The following is a 20,040-nucleotide window of genomic DNA, read 5'->3' as shown; positions in this document are numbered from 1 at the left end:
TTAGAACTAAAGGGAATGAGAATGAAAGAAAAAACATAAGTTTTAAAAAGTGAACATGGTATGTTTTGCTCTAAATTTAAACTCCATAGTTTTTTCCTTAGATATAGACATTTTTCAACACAAATCTTTTAGAATTACTCTTGTTCACTGCACTATTGAGAGGAGCCAAGTCCACCCTAGTTGATCATCTCACGGTATTGCTGTTAATGTGTATGATGTTCTTCTGATTCTACTCACTTTACTCAGCATCAGCTCATGTAAATCTTTCCAGGCTTTTCTGAATTCTGCCTGCTAATGATTTCTTACAGAACAGTAGTACTTTATCACATTCATATACCATAATCTGTTCAGCCATTCCCCAATTGATGGACATCCCTCAATTTCCAATTCTTTGACTGTACAAAAAGAGCTGCTATAAATATTTTTTGTTCGTGTGAGTCTTTTTTATCTTTTTCATATTCTCTTTTTGATACAGATCTAGTATGGATATTGCTGGGTAAAAGGGTATGCACAGTTTTATTGCCTTTTGGACATCATAACGAATTGTTTTCCAGAATGGTTGGATCTACTTCTTTTCAATTTACTTTTATTTCTGTGACTCATCTTGTGATCACTTAGAGTGAATTATAATTTAAGGAAATTATAATTCAAGGAAATATTCAAAGCTTTTAATAATCTGGTCCCTTCTGCCTTTCCAGGTATTCTTTTTATTTATTTATTTTCATTTTTGGTTTTCACAAAGCAATGGGGTTAAGTGACTTGCCCAAGGTCACACAGCTAGGTAATTATTAAGTGTCTGAGGCTGGATTTGAACTCAGGTCCTCCTGACTCCAGGACCGGTTCTCTATCCACTGTGCCGCTTAGCTGCCCATTTCCAGGTCTTCTTAACACCTTTTTCCCCACCCCTTTCCCCCTTTACTTACCCCCCCCCACCATATTCAGTGATCAAGTGACATTGGCCTTTTTCCTGTTTCTCCTATGAGACATTCCATTTCCCCAACTGAACGCTTTCCATTGACTGCCTTTCATGCCTGAAATTCTGTGTCTATAATTTCCATGTTCCAATTTCCCTGACTTCCTTCAAGTTTCAGCTAAAAATCCAACTAAATGCTGTCCTTTCCTTTGTTGAATATCACCAATCTTCAAGCTGTCCTTTCCTTTGTTGAATATCACCAATTTTCAAAGAGAGACAAGATAGCACAGTGGACTGTGTGCTTGGACCTGGAGTCAGGAAGACTTGAATTCAAATCCAACCTCAAATACTTACCAGCTTTGTTATCCTGAGCAAGTAACTTAACTTTATTTTTCTAATTGGGAATTATCGTGTACTTATCTTCCAAAATGAAAATAAAAATAAGATAATATTTCTAAAGTACTTTATAACGTTTAAAGCTTGTATAAATTCTGGCTATGATTTTTATTGTTGCTAATATTATTATTATTAATTCTATCTCTTGTTTGTACATAGCTGTTGACAATGTGTCATTTCCAGTCTAAGAGCTCCATGAGAATATGGGCTATCTTTGGCCTTTCTTTGTATCTCTAAAACTTGACACAGTATCTGATATTTATTAGGCATTTAAGAAATACTTGTTGACTGACAGACTGGATGAAGCCCTTTTAGTTATATCAGATATTTTAAATAAATGTGTAAAAGAATATAGGAAAATCTGTTAATTTGAAAACAGAATATAAAAGAACTCTTTGTAATGGTTATCAGTAATGATGGCAAGGAATATTAATGTATCTTTCTTTGTAAACCAAAATTATATCTAGTATAGTTCTTTGAAGAACAACTAAAGAGAGTAAATATTGACATTCTTTTCTGACAATGAAATTTTATAGGACCAAAATATGAGATACATTTTGAAAAGATTTTCCCTTTTTTCCATTTTTAAAGATTTATTTATTTATTTTTGAATTTTGCAATTTTTCCCCCAATCTCACTTCTCTCTCCCCACCCCCACAGAAGGCAGTATATTAGTCTTTACATTGTTTCCATGGTATACATTGATCCAAATTGAATGTGATGAGAGAGAAATCATATACTTAAGGGAAAAAATAGTATAAGAGATAGTACAATAATATAATCAGATAACAGTTTACTTTTTTATTTTCTAGAACAAGTTGTGTATAGTCATCAGTTAATGAATATGGTTGGTGAGAATTTGACCAGTGTCAGCCTGTTTAAAGAACATTGTGAAAATCTCCTTAGTGACCTGATAAGTTTGTCAGTCAGCAGGTATACCAAGGTAATGATATATGTATTGCTTCTCTTTACAGGGACAAACTTAGTCCAGAATATTTCATTTGCCAATTTTGTAAATCCCATGATGCTTATTAAGTATCTTCTGACAGTTGAATGGAAAAAAAGTGTGTTCAGTGTGTGTGTGTGTGTGTGTGTGTGTGTGTGTGTGTGTGTGTGTTAAAGACCAAGTGTCCTAGACTCAGGCTGAGATTTAATACTACTAATTAAAAATAAAAAGATCTAATTTCCAAAAGGCAAAACAGGATGCCTGTGGTCTTGTTTATGGAGTTAACCAGACTGTTATATGAAAGGTTGAAAGATAATTTTCCATTTAGTACTTTAGAACAGTCCTTCATCAAGACAACTCTTTTCATGATTGTGAAATATTTTTCTCTTGGCAAGTAAAAGTAGTAGATTGAAAAAAAATTCCTTCTCCATCCCTTCTCTTTCTTTCCCCTTAATAGACCTTCCCTTAACTACTTCTCACTCAAGTTTCTAGATCTCTGAGTTTATAAACTACTGGCCAATAATGACCCTGAATAACAATAAAACCGACATGTTATTTAATGGAAAACCTTAAAGTATCGAAACAGCTAGGGTTTTGTGATTGTCACTAATGTTGAAATAAATGAGTATAGCCCCGTAATGATATGTTCCTACACTGCTATCTAGTGATGAGATAAGTGAGAAGCAGTTGAACAAAGGTAGCCGACTGGCTTTGAGAGCTTTGGCTTGATTTATAAAAATCCAGGGTCACAAAAAACTTCATTTTACGGTATTACAAATAAAAAAAAAATACAGTAAATCAGTAAAGTTTAATGGCATTGATTGTTTTCATATTGAAGTCAGTGGTTAAAAAGAACTGCATTCTCTTGACTTAATTTCAGGAGATGGAAAGGTCTTAGGTCTCAGATTTATAGATTTCTATCACTTAATTTCAAAGAACAGAGATGAGATCATCACAGACCCATTGAGATATTGAAGGTTGCTTAATTTTAAATCTCGACATATATTTAATCTAAGCTTTGAACAGATCAGGAATTTATTGCCCTTTTCTTACTTAGGGTTTTTTCTTTTTTATATACTTATGGTATTTTGTGTCTGTGGTTAAGCTTTTATTCAAAAGCTTATAAGCATTACCCACATGTGTTCTTTTAAAGGTAATCCACATGAATACATTCACACTTATACTTGAAATAATTCATGCTGTAATTAGAGAACAGTAATGTAAACCACACAATTAAAATACCTACTATCCATCATGTTAAAAGAATGTCTGCCTCCTATTGATTAACAGAAATACAGATTTATGAAACATTAAAAGTTTAATTATTCTTCCCATAAAAATATATATGTGTATGCACACTCTGTACTATCTTAGAGATAATTTTATATTGCAAAACTGTTGCATAATTTGGAAACCATTGTGTCTTTACAAACTTAAACATTTAATATAAAAAGTTTGTCCTTTACTGTTAGATAATGAATTATAATTCTTCCCATCTCTCCCATTCTTTTCATTAGAAGTCGTTTTTCATTCTGATAGACGGAATAAACAATATCGAGGCAGATTTGATGAAAGGTTAACAGTCATACATACTTAATCTTTTGGTTATTTAATTATTTTTGTTATGTTTTGGGGATTTCTTTTAAAAGTTATTGAATGTTACATTTTGCTCTAGACTATTCTGTAATTGGGCACAAATTTCAAAAGTTGTTAAAGGCATGTGCAGTCAGGAATTGGACTTGGAGATGGGATTTTCACACTTACTAAATGTTTATTAAATTCAGTTGATTTGATTACAAGTCCTGCCTCTTACATATAATACCTGTGATCCAGGCCAAGTCACTTAACTTCTCCATTCCTCAGGCAACTCGGGAAAACTTGTAAGTGACTGAAAAGGTGTAGAAGGAGTTTCTTCTTCCCAGAGCTATATCCATGAAACCACCCAAGCCAGTCTCTGTTCTAGTGAAGCAAATTGGGGAGTAGAAGAATATCATTTCTTTAAAAGAATTGAGAAAGAAATCCTACTTCTCTGTTAATGTTTGCTTTTTTTTGCCTATTTCCTTTCTCAGGTTAGACCCTCTGAAGCTGTAACAAGTCATCACTGTCCCTGCTTATGTGTCAAAGAATTGTGGGTGCTGCTTATTCAACTTCTTGACCATAGAAGTAAAGGGTGTCACACAGAAGTAAGCCATAGTTTGTAAAAAAAAAATTTCATTTATTTATATGAATACTTCCGTGCTGATATGATGTTTGTCGCAACAACCTTGTGAGTTATTTATTAGCCTCATTTTGTAAATGAAGAAATTGAGCTTGCAGAATTTAGATGACTTAATCAGATTATCAGAAGCAATAGTTGAACCCAGGTTTCCTGATTGTAAGTCTAATGCTGTTTTTAACTACACTATACCATTAGCCACATCATTTTAGGAAATAGAAGTAGGATTGACAGCAGCAATTGATTATTCAACATTTTACCAAGCTAGATAATTGTCTTTTAAATTCTTACTCCCACAATTTATTTGCATGTGTGACTTAGGCAAATATTTGTGATGTTCATGATACTGTAGACATATAAGCTGGGCAAAGAGAATATGTATTTATTAAGTTCCTGCTATATACCAGGCGTTTATAGTATCTCTTCTGATCCTCACAATAATGGGGGTAAAGTGTGGGGACTGAAATTATAGCAGTTTTATAATTGAGGAAAATGGGGAAGATAGAGGTTAAGTGATTTGTCCGGGGTCACACACCTAGGGAACTATAAGCATCTGAGGTCATATTTGAACTCTGATCTTACTGACTCTAGGCCCAACACTCAATCTACTGCCCCACCTGGCTGCCCCTACAGGAATAAGTCTTTGTCTCATCCTTTAGGAACTTGGGTGACATAATTCATTATCTCCTGCTTACTTTTATTTCCCATGCTGCTTTTTGCATATCAGGAAACTTTGATAATGCAGTACTTGCTTACCTCCATCCACCTAGGGAAAATTATGAGCCAAAATATAAGGCAACCTTACAAGGGAAAGAGTAACTTAGTTTAGATGAGTGTTTTCACTAATTAACAGATTTCTTTTTCTGAAAGGAAGGTTAGCAAGCTGGATAATTTCCAGGCTCCTCTTTTATTAGGCTTAGAATAAAATACAAATGCTATTAAAGCCCTTCATCAACCAACTTCAGTCTTTCTTTACTGTCTGTACACTTGTTAGCCCCAGTACAGTGTAAGCTTTCTAAGAGCAGGGATTGTTCTTCTTCCCTCCCCTCCATATTCACGGTTCCCCAAATGGTAAACACTTAATATATGCTTTTCCAATTAACTGGAATTGCATTTTCTTCATAGGATGAATTTGTTATTTTGCTTGAAGTATTCTGTATTCTTAGAACATTAGATGATCGTATGCAAGTTTAAACATATAGAAACATTTTACTTGATAAAAATGCTTTAGATAGGTATCCAGGAAACTTTAATTCACTGAATTTAGGTAGTGTTTTAATTTGTACATATCTTTGCCTAAATCCATTAGCATGCATAATCAAGAATTGACTAAATGTTTGTCCTTTGTTTTCGAAGAAGACCTCAACATCAGGAAGGTGATGTCATGACAAGCTCATGAATTGGATTTGAGTGATGGCGAGTGGGGGAGGAGGGAGAGGCTATGCTAAGTCACTAGCCTCACTTTCTCTTCCAGAGCTATTGGGTTCCAGATATGAATCAGGAGGACTGGAGATGGCCCTGGATGTGAGGCATATTTTCTGTTTTGGCTAATCACAATTTTTTATCTCAGTTTTTTAGAAAAATTGACAATTGTATTTTTGCAGAGTTGCTAGCTTTCATTTAAATTATGCAGAAATTACATATGTAAAAGAATAACCTGTATTTTAAATATTTTACTTTAGATATTAGCATAATTAATATTAACCTCTGTAATTCTTTTGTTACATGTAGACTTTTCTTCTTTGAAACATAGCATGGCATATCAGATAGGGAATTGGCCTCAGAATCAGATCCTGCTCCTGACACATACTGACTGTGATCAAAAGCAAGTTACTTAACCTCTCAGTTTGCTAAACAACTTTCTAAGATTTGAAGTTACAAATCTGTGCCAGTCTGCTTTGACTGGAGGAGTTCCTCCCATAGTTCAGTGCAGTCCAATTTATTTTATGTTAAAAGTAATAATCTGAATTACAATTTTAATAGCATATTATATGAATTGTATTTTTTAATAACACATTTTCCTTTTATTAAAACATTTTGCAGGATATTTAGGCAGCTCACCTTATGCTACTCATTCATGGTGATCATAAGCAAGGGAAGTTGAATAAAAATAGTTGCTGTAACTCCCTCTTTTTCAAAGGAAGAGGTAGAGATATTTTATTAGAAATTTTGATAGCATGTTCTTCCCTTATTTAACCATATACCTGAAAATACAGTGATGATCACTGTGATGATGGAGGATGATGAAAAATTTGTTGGAGACTGATTTGGGATAAAGAAATATAAAAACATCAGCTGCCTTTGTGTAGTCAAATCATCCACTGATTAGAACTGAGTTTAAATTTGATAACAAATGAGAAGAAAGAATAAATATAAGTTGATGATATTACATGCAGCTGCCTCTACAGGCAGTTATAATAGTTCTAACCATTTTTATTTCAAAAATAAACTGTTAATTCCAAAAAATGAGAAGTGAATAAAAGCACACAAATTGACTCCAATTATTGCTGTTTCTTAGTGAAACTTAAATATAAAAGTAATTTCCATAACTTGGAGTTATGGAAACCACCTGAGTTAATGAACACTTGATATGACAAAGAAGGCATAGCACTTGAGATACTTGACCAAATACACAAAGGTAATCTGTTCTGGAGGTAACACAATTGTAAAGGCAGTATGGGATTCATCTTCATATTTACATGTAATTCCTAAAGAATGGAAAATATCACAGAATACATTACTATCAAAAAGAAGTTGACTAAGACTCACAGAATTTTAGAATCAGAAGAGACCTCAGAGTTGTTTAGTTCATCAGCCATTACTAACTCATATGCTGCCATCTCATCTCTATTATTTATTACTGCTTGATTACCAAAAAAAGGGGGGGCATTGGACCAGATAGAGGAAAAGGCAAGAATCTTCAAAGACCAGATAGAGGAAAAGGCAAGAATCTTCAACAAAGTTTCTCCTGTGATTATGCTATTATTTAAAGTCCTTGTTACAGGCAACAACAGAGATAAATTTGTTTAGTAAACCTTTAATTATCAGGTGAAAAAGAAAACAAGAAGACTGTGATGAACCCTTGTGGAAGAGGCTCTGCAGAGTGCAAAAGGAAGAGAAATTCCTTATAGATAGTGGTTCTCTTCACATGTCCCTTTTGATTGTTTTGAGATCCTTAATACTCCAGCCTCTCCTCAGTAAAATCTATAGCCACATAAAAAAAGACTGACAAAGGAGAAAAACAATTGGATAAAGAATGCATATGAAAATAAAATAAAAGGCATATCTAAATTATCTGTTTCATCCTGGATACTGTGCTCTATCAGATTATTTGCTTACATTTGGATGATCAGTTTATGGTATTAGTACATTAATACATTTACCTTACTTGCAGGTGAATGATGAACTGGGCTCAGAATTTTATAGGAGGAATACAAAAGGCTGACCTCTACTTTTGAGAATGTATGGTACCTTTAATGATCTCATTCATCCTCAACGCTCGTATTCATCTAATGATGTTTAAATCTTGAAACTTTACAATCTCAAAAGACTCATCATTGTAGTTAACCCCCAGAGAGACAAGACAGTGGCAGTCAGTGCTACAAAATACATTACCAAAGGCACATATGACCAGAATAAGGACATGGGCTACTAACGTACTGAGTACAAGCAATATCAGATGGGCAGGTAGCCAAAGGATTGTACTGAAATTAGTGAAATTTTAAAAGGTTCAGGGCAGAAACTTTATGCAAAATTTATAGGATATGTATAAGATAATAAGGATAAATGAGTTTCAGTCTGCATCGGAATAGGTTAGTACCCAAATCTATAAGTTCATGGGTATTGATGTCAATTAATATTTTACTCTATTGCAATCTCAAGAAAAGGGACTTTTTTAAGTAAATTTTAATCTCTCATAATTCATGTTAGCATTGCGCAGTGTCATAGATAATCAGGGTATGTGATAGAGAAAGCACTGGTCTTTGAAATCAGAAGATCTGAATTCAAGTCCTGCTTCAACATTTAATAGGTATTTGACCCTGAGTAAATTTCATGCATTTTCCTTAAGCTTCAGTTTTCCTCACCTGGAGATTGTGTATAATAGCATTTGTATGAGCTGCCGTTGAGAATTTTCTTAGGAAATCTCTATAGAAATGGATAAAAAAATGAATGAATGAATAATGATTTCCAGTAATAATCTCTTTTCTTTATTCAGTGACTAATGTCATTAAATTTTAATTACACCATTCCTGGGGCAGCTAGATAGCACAGTAGGTAGAGTACCAGTCCTGAAATCAGGAAGACCTGAGTTCAAATCTGCCTCAGAAATTTACTAACTGTGTGACCCTGAGCAAGTAACTTAACCTTGATTGCCTTGCATCCAGAGTTATTTCCAATAGTTATGATTCATATCTGGCCACTGGACCCAGTTGACTTTAGAGGAGAAAAAGAGGCTAATGACTTAGCATAGCTCCCTCTCATTCAAATCCAAGTCACATGCATATCATGGCTTCACTTCCCTGGTGTCATGATCTTCTTTGAAATCAGACAAACATCACAGTGTTCCTATTTATGTTTTTACAAAGTACTTATGTTTTGAATATATGTTTTATTTAAAAATCTCAGATATTTTCAACAGATTTGGGTTCGTCAAATTAATGGGCAAGTAAACTTGTTTGCAAATAAATTTCAGCATTTGAATTAGAAAACAGATTAGATAATAATGAATATAGTGTCTTGTTTAATTTTCAAACTGCAATTGTATCTTCTTTTTTAGATTTCATTTTAACATTTAGTTTTTTATTCTCTATTTTAGATGTGAGCAAAATACAGCATGTTAGCCTATGTAATTCCTGTGCTTGCAGACTTTTCTTTTGTGGGGGCTAGAATTTACTTGCTTTTAAATAATGAAAACCTGTGATAATTTCAGGGCTTTTCAAAGCTACTGAATAATGAGTGGTTTGATTCATATTTTTATGACAACTTTATTATAAAACTCAAAATACATGATCCTAGAAGAATGTTTTAATTTAATTGCATTTGAATCACTTCTGTTTCTATAGCCCTTTTGGAGATGGATGAATAAACTACTAAAGAATCTTTTTAAGAAGCCAAATGATACAGAACGGCCTTATATTCCTGTTGTCCCCTCCAAGGATCCATTGGGCTTTAGCTGGTGGATTATTACTCATCTAGCATCATTTTACCAATTTGACCGTAATGGAGTGCCAGATGAAAAGGTAATATCTTAATTCCTCTTGCTTTTATCTTCAAATGGTGAGTTTTAACTATAAAGTGCATGTTCTCTCTTTCATTGTGATTGTGATTGAACTGTTTTACTTGTTCTTTTATGTTCATTTGTGATAATTACTTAGGACAGGACTTAGACTCCTTGAGGACAAATATTATTTCATTGTTTTATCTTTGTATATACAGTGCCTGATCCATAATATGCACTTAATAAATGCTTACTGATTGATTCTAAAGGGCAAAAATACCTTTAGATCATAAAAATTGCTCTAATTACAAATATAAATATCTCAGGAAGGGAAAGGATAATGTTTATGAATACTGCTATTGCTACTTGGTAAAATAATTGAAGCCAAGAACCTGGCTCAAGTGCTATGAAAGCCACTTTACCTACTATAAGAGAGTGAAGAACCTTGGACTGGAAGTTAAATAATTTATTAGGGACTTTTGTTCTAGACTTGCCAACTATCTGTGCCACTGTAGGAAATCAGTAATCTCTCTGGATTTTAGTCTACTAATATGCAAAATGAAGCTTTTAGAATAGGTAATCACTGAGGACTCTTCAGTCTTCCATACATACAGTTTTGGTAGTGTTAGTACTATCAATGTAACGTCTTAGTAATGTTAGATTCTAACACTACCTTGAAGGCACTGGCTTTCTCTGAACCGCAGGAGAATGGGATTGCTTTAAGAATAACTTTTGAGTGAATAAAGTGAATAAGCCATTTTGACTATTATAACTACCCAAATTAATCACAGAAGACATATGAAGGAAGACGTTATCTCCATCTAGAGAAAGAACTAATAATTAGAAATATACATAGAATGCTTTTATACATATGTATATATATATATAGCATACATATATGTATGTATGTTTATGTTTACACATATTTATGTCTAATGGTAGCCTTCTCTAGGGGAAGAAAATAAAAAGGGGAAAAAACTTTATATATTTAAAAGGAATAACAAGTTGTAAATGATCAACTTGTAGTTTTATGTGCAGTCTTTTTAAAAATTATACTGTTATAGGTATGCTTGTTTTATTCCATAAATTAAAAATAAAATAAATAAAAAGTAAAAAATAGATCTTGACACTAATATTGGTTAGAGGCCCTAATCACAGCCTTGGTCAGCACTCGTGGCTCTAAAAGGGAAAAGGAGTTCCCTGTTGACTGAGGCATGAGGTTGAGGCCCTTAGCCCTTGTTTCATATCCTGAATCACAGCTTCATGCTTCTCAGAATATTGAGGTGGTTGTCAGTATTTTAGTCCCAATCTTGGTCAGCTATTTAAGGATGTATGGGAGTGGGACAGACTTTTGTATTGAACCTCAAGGTCACCCAGTGTTCTTCCTAATTTAAGCTCCTTGGGATCACAGTTCAGCTGTTTGATTCCCATTGTTGTGAGGGTCCATGATCTAGAAGGAGGGATTCAGGGATCCCTGCAATGGAGCACATAGTTCAATGGCCTGACTGGCACACTTCAGGATGGCTGGGAGCTAGCAGTGATACTCCATGTCTTTCCCTGTCCATGGAGAAGTGCAACCTTGAGACTGCTTAGTTCCACCTCTTGGTCATTGGCTAATGGACAAAAGGAAAGTACCTGTGTCTCTCTGTCAGCCTGGTGGCCACTTAACTGTTCTGTTTGGATCCTGGCAGAAGGGATGACTTTTAAGAGTGACTGTAGGTGTGGCTAGGTGGCACAGTGGATAGAGCACCGGCCTTGGAGTGGAGTACCTGGGTTCAAATCCAGTCTCAGACACTTAATGATAATGATAATAATAATAATGATGATGATGATGATGATGATAACCACCTAGCTGTGTGGTCTTGGGCAAGCCACTTGACCTTAACCATTTGCCTGTAAAACCTTAAAAAAAAAAGTGACTGCAGTAGACTTTCTTAAAGATACTTTTCACATTTTACTATCACAGCAGACAGTGGGTAGGCTGCAGTGATTCTCAAGGTAGTCTGGATAGTAACAGTAAAATGTGTTTGAGGATAGGAAGAGGAAGAAAGGCCAGATCCCAGTAGAATTCCATGCAAGAGTTTAAGTGACTCCTGAGAGATAACGAAGGGGATCTCAGGATATCAGCCAAAAGTGGGAGACAATCAAGCATTCAGGGACTAACAGTGATTGTTCTACTAACTGGTGGTTTCTCTGTGGTTTTCGTGGTGTTTTTATGTGTGTCTCTTGTAACTCAAAGTGAGGAGGGGACATTTCCCCCAGATTATCTGAGCCACTGTAAGTTTTCTTTTTAGATGCAGGGTGCTGAAGGGCTTTCCCATTTATTGCTATGTTGGCACTGCTGGCACTGTGACAAAGCAGATAATAATATGTTTCCTTAGCAATTTAAATTTATCACAAGAGTTTCCACAAAATTTTAGTTAAGGTTTGGGAGACATTAGACATTTACCCAATTTAAGAATTAAAGGATCAAACAAAGAAACATTTTACTATGCACATTACTTTTAATATTTGATAGTTTTGAGGGTGTGTGTGTGTGTGTGTGTGTATGGGTGTGTTTTGTTTTTTTTTTAGTAATTACAAGAATTCTTTAATAGAAAAACAATAAATATATTGTAAACCTATAAATGGACTTATCTTGAGATCTCCTTAAAAATAGGAGACAGGAAATTTTTAAGTAATTGATGTCTTTTATGATTAAAATATCCTAAGAAAAATGTTTAGTGTATTGGTAAAGACCTATGATATAAAGAAGAATCTCATAAGCTAAGGTATGGATTGTGTTCTACAACCAAGTGGTACAGTGGATAGAGCACACAATTTGAAGTTAAGGTGATATGAATTCAAACCCTACCTTAGACATTCCCTAGCTGTCTGACTCTAGGCAAGTCATTTAATAGCCTCAATTTTCTCGTCTTTAAAATGGGGATAAATAATAGAACCTACCTCAAAGGATTGTTGTGGGATTGTTGATAAAGTTTTACAAACCTTCAAGCTCTGATAAATGCATTATTGTTGTTATTATTATTACATCTAGATCATTGAGATCACAGATCCATTAAAATAGATCAGTATCTAATATTGTAAATTAAATTGTTTTGCAATAAAAACATCTTAATTTAAATGAACTATTTATAGTCTTTAGTTTTGTCAGCCAGCTACATATGTGTAAAGTAAAACTTTTATCAGTGATCATCCTGCTTGTGGTTCCTCCACTTTAACTGTCTATAAATTCTGTAATGAAAACTGTTATTTTATACTCAACGCTATACAAGAAATGATAGTAGAATTAAGATTTAAACCCATTTCCTTTGACTCCAAATCTTACAGTTCTTTCTGACCATAGCTCTTCTTTTGTACATGTTCTGTGTTCTGCTTCCCATCCATTGTATGATGGGGTCATAAATGGGAGAATAGCAGCTATTGCTCTGCAAGATGGTTTCTATATGCTTATGAGCTCTTAAATAACTATAAATAGCACATTCAGTTAACTAATTATAATAGTTAGAACTTATATAGCACTTTAAAATTTGCAAATTACTTTACAAATACTATCTTATTTAGTCATTACCACAGCTCCCTTGGAGATAGTTATTATTTCTATTATATTGATGAAGAAACTGGGAGGTTTCTTTAGACAAATTAAGTGACTTGCCCAGGATCACCCAGCTACTAGTAAGTGTCTAAGACTGAATTTAAACTCTAGTTTTCATAACTCAAGACTTAGAATTCTGTCTACTATACTTGTGAACAATGTACAAAGCACTCTGATTATGATGATGATAGTAGCTAGCAATAAATACAATTTTTATGTTTGTAAAGTATTTTAAAAACATTATCTCATTTGATCCTTACATCAGTCCTGGGAGGTGTTGTTGTTGTTGTTATTTATTATTATTATTATCATCATCATCATCATCATCATCATCATCATTATTATTATTGCCAGTTTTTAGATGAGGAAATTGAGATTCAGTTTCTTTCCACAGAATGACTTTCCTAGGATGACGCAACATAGCTAGTAAATGAGTGAGACCTGATTAAACTCAGGTGTTTTTGACTCCAGGTCCAAAACTTAATCCACTATACCTAGATGTCCAAGACATAGAAGACACATCTTCCAATGGACTATTTGAAAAAATAGAAATTTTTAAGTGTCGAGGGTACCAGTTGTTTAGTTAGCAGTTAAATAATGAATAACGCCTCCAGGTGTTCAGGGTGCTGAGGGGGTGCAGTAATAGTCTCGTTTTATCATTAATACTACTATTAATATTATGATTAATTCACTTTGAATCAACAAGTTCTGGGCACTACTATTCTTTTATGGTTTAAAATTTGCTCTTTATATTATACAGGTTAACTTAGTGAGGATCCCTTTTCTTTTTTTAAAATAAGGACATTTTAGTATTTATCTAAGTATAAAGTCTCTTTCCCTCCATTTTTTCCCTAAAAATTATCAGTTTTTAAACATCTTTAATTGAAAATTTTCTACCTTTGATATATGGAAAATATTTTTCTTAATTGCAATGTTTTTTAGTTTTCAGTAGAATAATTTTCTCCTTTCCTACCTTATTTTTCTCATTAGTTTCTTCACCATGTTTCCCTTTGTATCCAGAATTCTGAATTTAATTCTAAAGATTCCCTGTTATTTATGTTCTTTGCTATCATCATAATTGTTAAAAGATAAAATATATTGTTAGTAGGTAGAATAATAATAATAATTCTACCTAATATTTATTTAGTCCTGTTAAAATTTTCCAAAATTTTTTCACATGAATTACTACTTTTCTGCTCTTAGTCTATTGATTAGAGCAGATTTTTTTTGTAGACTGAAGAGAAAAAATGAATCAGAAAATGTGAATGGCATGTTAGAAAGTGCATGGGATCTGAACTAGGAGAAATTGGGTCTGACACAAATTTCTTACAGAACTTTGGGAAAGTCATTTTTCTTAATGACCTCATTTTATTCATCTGTAAAGTGAGAGAGATTGGGTTCAATGGTCTCTTACATATTTTTCCCCAGATCTAAATCTATGATCTTCTGATTCTTTGAAAAATTAGGAGGGAGAGATACTGCTTAATGCTGTTGAATCTAAATATTAGGTTAACAGCAATAGAAGTCAGACAGAATATGACAATTTCCTCTTTTGTGTTTGGTAGAAGCAGACATATCTTAGTCCATTTTTTTCAAAGAGATTAGCTTGGGTCTTGTTGATAATTGGCTAATTTTGTTATCAGTATCTTGAAAATTCTTCAAATTATATTTTTTATGGATTTAGCACATCCAAGTATAAAAAGGAAATGATTATGCAGTAAACATCCTTTATTCTACTAAAAAGTAATCTGGCGGAAGGAGGATGATATGAAGTAATAATGGTTATTCATATATTCTTCAGGGGAAAAAAATGCCTCTAGTCTTGTTTCATCCATGGAGGTGTTTCCATTTTTTAATGTGGACTGCTTTGCCCTAGAGGTTAATGTGAAATCTTTACATTCTAAATAGGTTTTCAGCTGTGGTTAGTTATTTTTTATTTTATAAGTTCCCATAACTTGGATATTTCCTATATATGGATTTAAACCAGAAAACTAGCCAATTTCTCAGTAGAAGAATATAAGGAAACTTTGGTGTCTCATTTCTTATATTTCGGGTTTTAGATTTATTGTACATTTCTGTTTAATGCTTTTCTCTTCTCTTAACCCAGACCCAGAGCATGTTATCCTCTCAAAATCCTGCTCATCTATTTTAAAACCAAATGGAGTGTAAAGAGGAAAATTCACCACTTTTGAACATTGCAGGGGTCAGTTTTAACGCAGCTTTCTCTGTCCAGACCACAGAGAATTATTCAGGGCTAGGTGATACTCTTCTTGGAAATGTCTGAAATGACTACTGGAAAAAGGATGCAAAATGTAACCCCGAAAGGAGGGGAGAGCTGTTCTCCCATATAGACTAGAAATGGAGGGCAAGGGAGGATCTATTTTATTTTCCTGATAGAGATGCAGCTTATGCAAGATCTTAAGTGTGTTTCTCAGTTGTAGTTTTTATAGCAGTCTTGAAAGAACGAAACATAACTCCAATGAGCAGTTGCATAATAATTTTGTACTACTTGGAAGCCAGTTAGTCATAATTTTATATGTAGAATGAATACTATTGTTACGGAAAGTTGAGTTAAAACTGCCCCCAAACTCTTATCCCCTAAGAAAAGAATTTACAACAGATATTATTTCTATCCTTTATAAATACTCTGTTTTTCAATGACCTAGATCCTAGTTCCTTGGGATTAGAATGATACTTGGCTATTTTGAATATTAGCTTCTCCACATCATCTGTCTGTTTTTATGAGACAAGATGTTTGTATTACATCTGCAGAGCTCTAATTAGTGGAATAATTCAGCATGGGGTAGGCATTAGAAATTTTATCAATAAGTACTATTCAAATGGAATATAAGCATTTAACTAGGAGTCAGTTCCTGATCTACTAATTCCACTCAAATTAAGATACGAACTATGTCATCCACATTGGTGGTTACTCTGTATAATTGCTATCTTATTTTTTCCTTATAAAAAAAAGTTATTTAGCTAAAGATAAGTTAGTTAAATTTTTGTTGACTGATAGCACCTAGGACTTCAATTATTTCAAATGCAGTTAGATTTTTCAAAAATTAATATTTCTTATGTTTAACATGATTGTGCATGTATAATCCATATCACATTGCTTACTGTCTTGGGTAGAAGGAAGAAAAGGAGGGAGGGAGGGAGAAAAATTTGGAACTCAAAATTTTGCATAAATGTATATTGAAAACTATCTTTATGGAGCGGGTAGGTAGTGCAGTGGATAGAGCACTGGCCCTAGAGTACCTGAGTTCAAATCCAGCCTCAGACACTTAATAATTACCTAGCTGTGTGGCCTTGGGCAAGCCACTTAATCCCATTGCCTTGCAAAACAAAACTAAAAAAAAAAACAAACCCAAAAAAGTGATTTAGCAGTCTCTACTTTCTAAACTGTACCTGAAAACCAAGAAGTAAGCATGAATAGTAAAAGGGGGGGGGGGAAAGCCTATAAGTAGTTAAATATATTTCACAGTAGCCTTACAATGACACATATTTTACTGAGAGGAGAGTTCCCCCATTCTCTAACTCTCCCTATTTAGACACAGTTTTAATAAGCTTGACTGGCTGGTTTCTCAGTCCACAGTTGACCAGAAGCAGCAACTGAGAAGGAGATAAAGCTTTGGGAGACAGTAATAATAGCAATGAGAAGGCTTCTGTCAGTAAGAGAGGAGAAAGAAAAACTATAAAAAACATACTTGACCCCAAAAAGAACAATTCTGGTTTACCTCAATATACCTTGAGTCTTTAGCATAGTAATAGCATATCTTCACACCTTAAATCACTGAGAAACAGCTGAATTATATTTATTGTAATCTTTTAAAGAATCCAAGAAAACATTAATATTGATATATGTTTTATATTTTAGATTCTATCATAATCACATAATAATGAAATAAACATTGCTCTTAACTTGTTAACAGATTTTTATACGTAATCTGTTAGTCTATCTCAAAAGAAAATAATGGCTGAAATTATCATTAGTTCAATACCTTATTGGATTTTGGTATTTTAGTTAAAATAAAACAAAATTGTTCCTCACTTTCTTTGTTTTCTGCTTTAGTAAACTTCCATTCCTTTCAAGGTGAAGATGGAGGCATTAAATATGTCTATTGTCTTCATCATGAGTTGTATCTTAAGTCTCTTTCTTCCTCCTTTCATAACAGTATTCAATTATAACTAAACAATATTAAAAACCAAGTGTTATGAACTGTTAACCATCTTGAGGTATGGTATGTACCAGATTAAATAAATTCCTTTTGATTATTCCATTGCAATTTCATGTGGGTATGTTTAGAAGAGTGAATGATGTGTATCAACCATGAATTAGTTTGCTTGCTTTGACCCAAATGTGTAAAAATCCAGTTGTTTTCTGAAAATCTTTTGGGAAAACAATATTATAAGCATAATCTATACAGTGTAATTACATAGTTAGCTATGGAGAGTTTTGTACATACATTCAAATTTAACATTAACAGAGATCAAAATATTTCCTCCAAATTTTGTATTATTATAAAGATTAAATAAAATAGCAAATAAATCCTTCCTCATTGAGGGTTATGAATATTTTTAGTGTAAAGTTAGTGTAAAGACTGAAGTGGATATCAATTGAGGGTTATGAATATTTTTAGTGTAAAGTTAGTGTAAAGACTGAAGTGGATACCAATTTTTTCCCTCCAATTCAGTTACATATATATATATACATATATACCTATATATAACATAATAGGGTCATATAATCAGATACACGTTATATCAAGTTTTATGGTTTTAAAAGGCAATTTCTTTCCCTGTCCTAGTTTTAACATAAGAAATATTAATTTCTTTGATTCAAAATTTTTTTCCTCTTTCTAGAAACAAATGAATTCAAATTGGAGCTTTGTAGAAGAATTACTGAAAAAATCAACTAATGTTCAGGTGTGTATATTAAGTGGCAATAAAAAACGTTGGTTAAATTTTTGGACATCACATAGGATACCTACAGAAGAAAGCACATAATGAAACCAACCTTTCATTAGAGTAATTGAGGCATACTGATGTTCTTGGTGTTTTTGTTTGTTTGGTTTTGCCAAAGTGAAGCCAGTGCTTATGAGATTAGTAACTACCCTTTAAAGATTTTTTTTTTCTTGACACTAAGTTGTCAGATAAAGGATAAAGATAATTATCCCAGTTGGCTATTTTGACAAGATATATTCAAAATAAGGGCTAGATGCTTAGAAAAACTGTAAGCCATACATTGAATGTTTGGATATCAAGTCTAGGAGACATGATGGGCGAAGATAGTGGCATTGAAAATTCAGCTATATCCTCATCACAGCAGGAAGGTGACTTGCCTTGCTGAGCAATTTGTCTTACAGGCTTGAATCATACTCTTACTGATAAGGTTCTAGTTTCTGAGCACTCATTTCAAACCTTATCATTTTTCTTTCTGCAGAGCTGTTAATGCAGTGCTTCATGGCCCAGAGGTCAGACTTGACCTCCTTTTAAAGTGGTTTTAAATATGCTGTTCATCACATTTTTTAAACATGTTGCATTGTAGCTCTGTAAATTTGTTCTGAATTTTCATGGTATAAATTGCCTTTTGTGTGATATCTGAGAAAATTAACGAAACAAATGTTGGTTTTCATTTGGGGAAGAAATTTTTAAGCTACTAAGAAATAAGACTTTAAAAATTTCTGAGAAAAATAAAACAGGATATAGTCATTTGTAGACTGCTTCCAAACAGTACATTGCAAACCAAGTCTGTGAAACTAACTCAGTCTGATAGCTTATTTTGAGACTTTTGAGATCCCTCTTGGATTGTATATGTAAATTCTTTTCAAAATTAATGTTTTACAATGTAAAGACTAACAGACTACCTTCTGTGGGGGGTGAGGGGAGGAAAGCAAGATTAGGGGAAGAATTGTAAAATTCAAAATAAATAAACAAATTAAAAAAATGTTTTACCATATGAATGTATGTGTGTTTAGTTATAGCACTGATCTATTTAGGTGATCTTTGTAGGTGAGTTCAGAATTCTCTATTATATAGAATATCAAAGAACCCTCTTCATAGAATGAAAGTGATGTTACCTTTTTATAGTTTTCCTTGTCTTGTTACAAGATAGTTATTTTTTTTAAGTACTACCCATATTTTATTATATTTCCATTGGCCCCTGCTCTCCTTCCTTGAAAAGTTCTTTTTTTGATTGATAACATCTTGGTTTTGAATGTTTAAAATGTTCCTTCTATACTAATCTAGTTTTAAGCTTTGCGTTAAAGGTATTTGGGAATTATTGACATGTGGTCATTATGCCATTTATATAAACTGCCAAGCACATTTCCCTAATATAGGCTCAAGGGATCTTTTTTGTGGTGTTTTTATTTTAATTTTTTTTAAATGAAAAAGATTTAACTTGAAATCTAAGAAAAGTTTTTTGGTTTTTGTTTTTTTTTCTTTTCAAAAGATTAGATCTTGTTATTACTTTTTTGGGAAATATGGGAACATTAGATAAAGACTGCTTAGATTCTTTGTGTTAGTCCTTCAACTACTATGGGATGATGGATAGGTTTCTAAGTATTTCTGAAGAAATTTTGAAATAGGTAGAAAACAGATAATTCATGGTGAGGAACAAAAATCTAAATATATTATATGTGACAGCAGGAAAAACAGTATGTAGTCATCTCTGCCTTATAGCAATAGTATTATTTTTACCAAGATTGTAAATCACTTTCTATCAGTCTTTTAGTGATTTATTATTATTTTG

General features: G+C 33.1%; 1 protein-coding gene across 4 annotated transcripts in view; it reads left to right on the top strand.

The window, feature by feature from the left end:
• Positions 1–20,040, top strand: part of MMS22L (MMS22 like, DNA repair protein) — a 140,480-nt gene that overhangs the window by 23,568 nt on the left and 96,872 nt on the right. For all 4 annotated transcript variants that reach the window (XM_074187211.1, XM_074187213.1, XM_074187212.1 and 1 more), the window contains 4 exons: positions 2,122–2,252; positions 4,325–4,438; positions 9,534–9,710; positions 18,150–18,212. In XM_074187211.1, the coding sequence (XP_074043312.1) occupies positions 2,122–2,252; positions 4,325–4,438; positions 9,534–9,710; positions 18,150–18,212 (485 nt within the window). The remainder of the gene's footprint in view (positions 1–2,121; positions 2,253–4,324; positions 4,439–9,533; positions 9,711–18,149; positions 18,213–20,040) is intronic.

This window comes from Macrotis lagotis, chromosome 5, assembly GCF_037893015.1.
Source record: "Macrotis lagotis isolate mMagLag1 chromosome 5, bilby.v1.9.chrom.fasta, whole genome shotgun sequence".
NCBI classification, from domain to species: Eukaryota; Metazoa; Chordata; class Mammalia; order Peramelemorphia; family Peramelidae; genus Macrotis; species Macrotis lagotis.
This window is presented reverse-complemented; position numbering and strand designations above follow the sequence as displayed.